Genomic DNA, 8,033 nt, shown 5'->3' with positions numbered 1-8,033 from the left:
GGGAAGGCAGTGCTCCTTTATACCACTCCTCATCTGCATCTGCAAACACTTTGTACCTGCTTCTGTTGTTTACAGCTGACCTGAGTTAAGATACAGGGGATGTAAAGGCCTTTACAAAATAATTATTCTGCCGATTGCCTAGGGATCTCACGGACTCTAATCTTTGTGTAGTGCTCTAACAAGTGTTCTGCTGCCTTTGCTGAATGGGGTTATCTGGAGCAGATGTTTTGTGCATCCTCTGAACTGAACACTTGATTATACATGCTGATAAAACAGATGCTAAAAAGTAGTTTCCACATGGTAATTTATCTGTTTAACAATTAAATAAGTGTTTGCCAGAAGCTCAAATGCTATGATAATGGAATTTTTAATTATTTCAAATTAAAGTGCTAGATACTTTGCAAGGAAAAAGTAGTTTACTAATAAATGTGTTACAATATTAAGAAATAACTAAAGCACAGTGAGTATTATATACACAGTTACAGACTGCTTTTCCCCCCATGTTTATATTCTTTAAAACTGCCAAACTGCACTAATGTGGCTTTATGGTCTCCTATTTATAAACACATTTCTGTTTGTAAAAAGGAGAGGTGGAATTCACCAGGGTTTTTCCAGGATAGCATTGTGCTGAGAAAAAGAAAAGATGAGTTGCATATTCTGAAAAAATAATCCTGACACCTAGAGGCACTCAGCAAAAATGCTAAAAACCACACAAACCCAGCTCATCTCAGAAAGGGAAGGCAAATTCAACATGCCAGTGATTTTTCCAAGAAAATCTCACGCAACATTTGGATTGGCATTACGCTCTCAAGTAAGCAAAAATTACAGCACACTCCAGCCACTCTTGTAATTATAAATGCAATTACACTCTTTGTGTATATTGTGTCTCAGAGGAAATTAACAATAAACTTTATTTGTGTACATCACTTGTCATGAAATACTTTCCTTATCAATTCCATTCATTCAGATACATGTAAAAGCATATCATTTATTTATTCTAGATTATGGGGACAGCATCAAAGATAATAAAAGTAATTTAAGTATACTGGATTAAAAAAATACCAGAGACCTTAAAAATCAGAGTGAAGGCATGAACTTGGTATTTACTGACATATACAAAACTCGTACTTTTTTTGAAAGCTGGCTTTCAAACAACTTCTTTTCCACTGATGTTTGGACAGAGTTTTTAGATCTTGGAGAGCTATTCTAAATCCAAGGCTTACAAAACAACTTTTGCTTTCATTACTGCACTCTCTAGTGAAGGTAGATTTGTTTGAAGAATGGAAAATCAGAGTCATGAGGCACGTTTAAGAAAAGCCCCTTTGAGCACAGCCCAGCATACCTGAGAGCTATTTAATTCAACCCTCCTGATGTGAAAAACCTCTTTATTAAACACTGGACGCAGTTGAAGAGTTTTTCTAAGTAACTCCGTGCCTTTTTTTCACTTTGTCTGCGGAGAGAGCATCATCAGCTGGCAGCAGCGTCAGCTGGCAGCATCTCCCGGGATGTCACTGCTGCAGCAGGAGCTGTAGGGCACCGAGCCTGGCCCAGGGGCTGTGTGACCCCCACCAGGACACCCGGGCAGTGCCCACACTGTCCCCGCCACCGAGGAACTGCTCCTTCAGCAGGGCTGGGGCCAGGGCTGTGACAGGGACATCTGCCACGGCGAGAGCTGCGCTCAGGCCTGGGCCCCTCGCTTGAAGGGCCGTGGATGTGCCCAGCAAAGGCCACCGAGGCCACGAAAGGTGTGGGAGAAACGCGTCCTGAGAGGAGCGGCCGAGGGAGCCGAGGCTCAGGGGGCACCCGCTGCTGACAGCCCCTGCCGTGAGGTGCGGCCAGTCCCTTCAAAGGGCCTCAGGGCCAGATTCTCTTTATGTATTTGAGCACGTTTTTCCGCTGCTCGGGCGGTCAGCCATTGGAAGAGCATGTCCAGCGAGGTGATGGAGTCACCACCCCGGAGGTGCTGCCGAGGCTGTGGCGCTGTGATGCGGTCTGGCGGTTTCGGAGCCCGTGCTGGGCGGTCGTTCTGGCCGGCTGGCCTCACGGGGCTTTGCGTGGGGCCGAGTCCGACACGGTGCCCGCTGTCCGGTGCCCGCTGTCCGGTGCCCGCTGTCCGGTGCGGTGCGGTGCCCGCTGTCCGGTGCGGTGCCCGCTGTCCGGTGTTTGGTACCCGCTGTCCGGTGCCCGGTGCCCGCGGTGCGGTGCCCGCTGTCCGGTGCCCACTGTCCGTTTCCCGCTGTCCGGTGCCCGCTGTCCGCTGTCCGGTGCCCACTGTCCGTTTCCCGCTGTCCGGTGCCCGCTGTCCGGTGTTCGGTACCCGCTGTCCGGTGCGGTGCGGTGCCCGCTGTCCGGTGTTCGGTGCCCACTGTCCGTTTCCCGCTGTCCGGTCTCCGGTGCCCGCTGCCCGGTGTTCGGTGCCCGGTGTTCGGTGCCCACTGTCCGCTGCCCGGTGCCCACTGTCCGGTCTCCGTTTCCCGCTGTCCGGTGCCCGCCGCGCTCCCTCACGGCCGCGGCCCGGCCCCGCCTCCCGCCGCCTCCCGCGCGCCGCGCACCACGTGACGCGTGGCCCCGCCCCCTCCCGCGGCCGCGCGGCGTCGCCGTCCGGGTATTTGAACGGCGCTTCCGCCATTTTCCCTGCGCCCGGCACGGAACGAGCGAGCGGGAGACGCCTCGGCTGAGGTAGCGGCCCGGTGCGGGCCCGGGCTCCGCTCCCGGCGCCATCGGGGCACGCGGGGCCGCTCTGGGAAGCGCCCCCGGCGGGGGCGGCGGTCACCGCTAGCTCGCGGCCGGGCTGGGCTGGGCTGGGCTGGGCTCGGTGGCGGGCGGCTGCGCCTGAGGGAGCGTTGCGGCTGCGGGAGCCGAGGCGCGTGGCGGATTTTCGCCGCTGGGAGCGGGGCGGCGGGAGGGCCGGGGCCGTGCGCGGCTCCGTCCGCGGTGGAAGGGCGGGCGGGATGTGAGGGGCCGCGAGCGGGGCTCCCGCGGCCGGGCCGGGGGGAGGCGGCGCTGCTCAGTCATGGTGGCTCATGGCGGGGAGCGCGCCCGGCCCGGTGCGTGGGGAGGCCCGGCCGGGGCGGGCCCCGCTCGGGAGCCCCGCAGGACTCGCCGCGGACTCTCCCGGCCGGGCAGCGGCGCCCATTGAGCGGCGGGGCGCTGGCTCCGGGCGGGCTGGGAGGACTCTCCGCGGATGGAGAGGGGAGCCGGGCCGGCCGCGGCTCTGGCGCCCTGCGGAGGCCGCGCTCGGCCTGGGCGCGGCGGGGCCCGGCGGGCGCGGGGGCCGGGCGGGCGGGCGGGCGGGCGGAGGCGCCGCCGCCATTACCGCGCGCGGTGCCGCCACACGCGGGCGGGAGGCGCCGCCTGCCCCGGGCGGGCCGGAGCGGCCGGGCTGGACACGGCCCCTTCCGGCGGGCGCTCCCGCGCGGCTCCTCACACGCTGCCATTTCCCCCGCAGACACAGCATGGCCGCCCAAGGAGAGCCCCAAGTGCAGTTTAAGGTAAGGCTCCGCTTCCCCGCTTGGCTTTGAGGTGCTTTTTTTCCCTCCGCTGGAAAAGTAACACGAGCGACTCTCGAGTGCCGACGTGGATGGTGGGTTTGGTTTTGAAGTTCTGGTCTTTCTTTAATGGCGTAACGTATTGCAGTGCTGCATACGACTTACACAAAAAGAGTCTGTTAAACTGCGTCAATCTGTTCTATTTGCAGTTTAGACTAATACATTTTAATGAATCTTTGCCTACAGAATGACTTTTAAATGTAAGAACTGAAGTGCACTGTAAAAAGTGCTCAGAGTGAGTTAGAATAGCCTCCTTTCTGTTATGTGCTGATTGTTCAAATGTTTCAAAAGAGGATGTTCTGGTGTTTTGTGTGGTTGGTGGTGTTTTTTGGTATCTTAACAGCCAGAAGTTCTGAAGACTGCTTCCTGAAGGTCGTTACTTGTGATTCCTGCAGTACTTTGCTTGTGTATTCTAGTTCATGGTGCAAACGTTGGTGGGTTTTTGGTTTTGTTGGGTTTTTTAATTATAAGATAACAGTGGGTTTCTCCAGTGGATATTTTGGTTATCTCCTTTCCAAATCTGGTCTCATTCAGGTTGAAAGTCCTAAACGTTCTTCATTCAGTCTCTTGTACAAGTTTAGTAGAACCATATTCACAGTGCAGTGAAGATCTTACCTTCAAGGACTGGATGAGACTGACCAGAGTTACAGCATCATGGATGGGCTCAACAAATTGGCTCCCAGCACAGGGAGCTGCTGCATGGGCAATTCTGTCTTTTGTTTACAGCACCATGTAGAAGCTAAGCTCTTTGTAGTAAGAAGTCATATCTGTGCTAGAATGATTGTAAAATGTCTCAAAATGCATTGCTCTGACTTTCTTCCTTTGTCTGCAGCTTGTTCTGGTTGGTGATGGTGGCACTGGGAAAACAACATTTGTAAAGCGTCACTTGACTGGTGAATTTGAAAAGAAGTATGTAGGTATGTCTGAAGAAACATTTGAGCTCTACTATCTTACAAATGGAAGTACAATCCATGACTTGCTAAATGCACTGCTTTTTGTTATTTCCTCAGCAACATTGGGTGTTGAAGTTCATCCTCTGGTGTTCCATACTAACAGAGGCCCTATTAAATTTAATGTATGGGACACAGCTGGCCAGGAGAAGTTTGGTGGCCTGCGTGATGGCTACTACATCCAAGGTAAGATGTGGGGGGACAGTTCTGTACCTCTTAGAGCTCAGTCCTTCATTCTGCTCGTGCTGGCCACACTGGAAGCTGTCATTGTGGCTGCAGTGATGAGCTGGCATAGAAGTCTTCAAACCCTTCATGTGGAGAGGATAATGCCACACAAGGTGTGCTAAAGTGGGAGCAGGATAACTTGTGTGGGCTTTGGTATTAACAGAAGTGGTGCACCTTTAATGACCAGATACTACCACCAGATACACATTTATTTGGTGGTTAAGGGGGGAAATGTGTGCTGCAGATTTTTGTCTGCCTTGCTGTGCTCAGGCAAAGGCTTGGAACACAGAAACTCTTTAGATTTTCAATGCCATGAGGATGTTGGACACCTCCATGCCAGAGTCTGTCTGTCTTTCTGAAAAGGTGCAGACAGTGTTCCTTCCTTCTGCTTGGCAAAGATCTGTCCTGTGCTACTTCACTCACCTGTATATCCTTATTATGTCCTCTTATTGTAAAGTATTCTTGAGTTCCTTGAGAAACTGCTCTGGATGAGGACATCCTCACATGCAGACCACAGGCTCTCAGCCTACCTTGAAGCCTCATTAGCATGTCTGAGATTAATTAAATAGGTGTTAGCTGATTCTGCCAAATATTTGGGCAAATCCCAGTTGGCTTCTGTAGCCTTGTACGTTCTCACAGGGTGCAGCACGGCGTTCCTCTGGCACAGCTGAGTCAGTAAAAGCAGCTGGTCCTTACGGGGCAGGACAGATGTGAGGTGGCACAGCCCTGGCTCTGTGGGCTCACATTGACCCTGTTAACACAACAGCAGCTGTCAGAACTTGATGCTGAGATGGAAAAGTTGATGCAGATGCCGAGCCCTCATGTGGGGTGTCTCTGGGTTCCTCTTTATCCCATGTTGCAAGCAGGTGGTTGGTTACTCCTGGTGTAACTTGACTTTGGTTCTCTTGCAGCTCAGTGTGCCATCATCATGTTTGATGTAACATCAAGAGTTACCTACAAGAATGTACCTAACTGGCATAGAGATCTGGTACGAGTATGTGAAAATATCCCTATAGTGTTGTGTGGCAACAAAGTGGATATTAAGGACAGAAAAGTCAAGGCAAAATCCATTGTGTTTCATAGGAAGAAGAATCTCCAGGTGAGTCAGGAGGAGTTCAGCTGGTCGGTTCTGCTGAGTGCAGCTGGGTTTTGGATGGTGATTGGGTGCTCTGCCTCTGTCATTATAGGCAGCCTCACATCTGTTGGCTTTTCAAACCAAAATTGAGGGGAGGGGGAAGTGATGATGTTAAGGATGATCATCACTGGCCTGGAGCAGAAGCTGTGCCGAGTTCTTAAAGAATTTCTGAGCATTTGGCTTTAACTGCTCAGAGTCTCATCCCATGACAGGATTTGGACTACAGTAGGTCACATACCAGGAGAAAGATAAATGCACTGTTGCCTTCTGAAAGTTTTATCCTTGATGAGATTGGATAACCTTTCAGTTAATAGTTTGGGCATGAAACTGTTTCTAGATACTTAAATGATAACTGCTTATAAATGTGCAAACAAAAGTCATTCAGTCCAAAAAAAGGTAAAATAATTGATTCTGTCTTAATCTTGAGATGTCCTAAATATTGGAGGATTTTTCAAATAATGTCTAATATGTACTTTTTTCAGTATTATGACATTTCAGCTAAGAGTAACTACAACTTTGAGAAGCCTTTCCTGTGGCTTGCTAGGAAGCTAATTGGAGATCCCAACTTGGAGTTTGTTGCCATGCCTGCGCTCGCACCTCCTGAAGTCGTTATGGACCCAGCACTGGCAGCACAGTATGAGCAAGACTTACAGGTCAGTGGCACAGGACACAGGGACAAAGCAGTTGTGTAAGAGGTGTCACACTCGGGGCACAAACGGCTGGAGAACAGTTCTGATGTGTAACTTGCTTTGTTGCAGATTGCTCAGACCACTGCACTGCCAGATGAAGATGATGACCTGTGAGGGACGAAGCTGGAGCCCAGCGTCAGAAGTCTAGTTTTATAGGCAACTGTCCTGTGATGTCAGTGGTGCAGCGTGTTTGCCACTTTATTATCTAGCTGAACAGAACATGTGCTTAATCTTTGGGATGCTGAAAGAGATGAATGGGCTTCGGAGTGAATGTGGCAGTTTAAAAAAAAAAACATACAAAACAAAATGAAAAAAAAAAACCAAAACAAAAAACCTTCATATTTTGGACCTGCATATTTAGCTGTTTTTTGGACTGCAATTACTTCCCCTTTTGAGTTTCAAATATAAGACTGCTGCAGTCACATCAGAGTGTTAAGTGGAAAATCTTGTTTCTGTCATTCCCATTCTTTTGTTTAGGTAATAAAGTTGTATTTCAAGTATCTCCAAGCAAGTGAACTTTCATGCATTGTTAGGAAAACTGTTCAAAGTGTCTTCTGTTCTTCATTTGAGGGTTATACTTGATTGTCTACTACTGCATTTCTCATTCTGTTTTCCTTCCTGCTTCTCCTATTCTGCTCCTCTTGCTGATTTGGAGCTAACAGTTAACCTTTGCCTTTTTGCTGGTGCACAGAGCTGAAGGTGCGGGGCTGAGGCACCAGGCAGAGCTCACTGAGCTGAGCTGAGCGCTGCTGGGCCGTGCCTGGGGGAGCATTCCCAGCCCTGGGGATGTTGATCAGTTGCAGCTCCTCGCTGTTCTCCTCCCACAGGAACCTCCAGCTCTGTGCTCCTGGCAGCCAGCAGCGAGTGCCACCCCGGCTGGTGACTGGAGCTGTCTTTGCATGAACAGCAGCAGAGCTATCGCTGGCTAAACAATCCTCAGCATCTCCAGATTCACTGAGCAGAAACTGCTGTGGCTTGAGCTAAAGCGCTCCTTAGACCTGATGGCATCTTAACTGAAGCCACAGTCATTCAAACATTAGACTTTACTGTAACTGCACCAAGTTCTTAATTTGAAACTGGCTTATTACAGCACAAATGGTGGAAAATGTCAACTTTTAACACTACCTTGTAGCGATGAATCTTGGTCAATATTAGTACTGCTAGTAAGCAAAACTTAAGTTTAGAATTTTTTTTCAGTAGTGTTTGAGTACATGAAGTCTTGAACTCTTCAGTTTTGTATTTTTGGTTTCTTAATAAAGTGGAGCATTTCATTTATTCCTTTTAGCTTGTATATTTGTGTACATAAATTACTTTAGCTGCCTGGTAGCAAAAATTGGATGATGATTATTGTGCAATATTGCTGAAAATGAGTAATTTTTAAGTTAATTTTTGGAATTCTTGGGGGCTTGGGCCTGTTTTTTGGTTTTTGGTTACTTAGAAGCTGAGCTGAATGTTTTAGACTTGAAGCTCCTGGCTGGAAATGAGG

General features: G+C 50.0%; 1 protein-coding gene across 2 annotated transcripts; it reads left to right on the top strand.

Annotated features, from left to right (window-relative positions):
• The first annotated feature begins 2,543 nt into the window (after nt 1-2,543).
• Nucleotides 2,544-7,049, top strand: RAN (RAN, member RAS oncogene family). 2 transcript variants are annotated; one of them, XM_058851213.1, is made up of 7 exons: nt 2,544-2,679; nt 3,449-3,491; nt 4,381-4,465; nt 4,559-4,684; nt 5,635-5,822; nt 6,341-6,511; nt 6,617-7,049. In XM_058851213.1, exons 2-7 carry the CDS (start codon nt 3,456-3,458, stop codon nt 6,659-6,661), a joined length of 651 nt encoding a protein of 216 aa, XP_058707196.1. In that variant the 5' UTR covers nt 2,544-2,679; nt 3,449-3,455; the 3' UTR covers nt 6,662-7,049. The 2 variants fall into 2 exon arrangements, with proteins under 2 accessions (XP_058707196.1, XP_058707197.1); XM_058851214.1 differs by lacking the exon at nt 2,544-2,679 and adding an exon at nt 2,845-2,863.
• Nucleotides 7,050-8,033: the final 984 nt, after the last annotated feature.

The sequence above is a fragment of the Poecile atricapillus genome, chromosome 16 (genome assembly GCF_030490865.1).
Source record: "Poecile atricapillus isolate bPoeAtr1 chromosome 16, bPoeAtr1.hap1, whole genome shotgun sequence".
Classification (NCBI taxonomy): Eukaryota; Metazoa; Chordata; class Aves; order Passeriformes; family Paridae; genus Poecile; species Poecile atricapillus.
The sequence above is the reverse complement of the archived record's forward strand: the minus strand, read 5'-3'. Positions and strand labels throughout refer to the sequence as shown.

Coding starts and splice junctions, on each gene's coding strand:
- RAN (XM_058851213.1), top strand. CDS start 3,456: ATGGCCGCCCAAGGAGAGCCCCAAGTGCAGTTTAAG. Junction 3,492..4,380: donor AGCCCCAAGTGCAGTTTAAG/GTAAGGCTCCGC, acceptor CTTTGTCTGCAG/CTTGTTCTGGTTGGTGATGG. Junction 4,466..4,558: donor ATTTGAAAAGAAGTATGTAG/GTATGTCTGAAG, acceptor TTATTTCCTCAG/CAACATTGGGTGTTGAAGTT.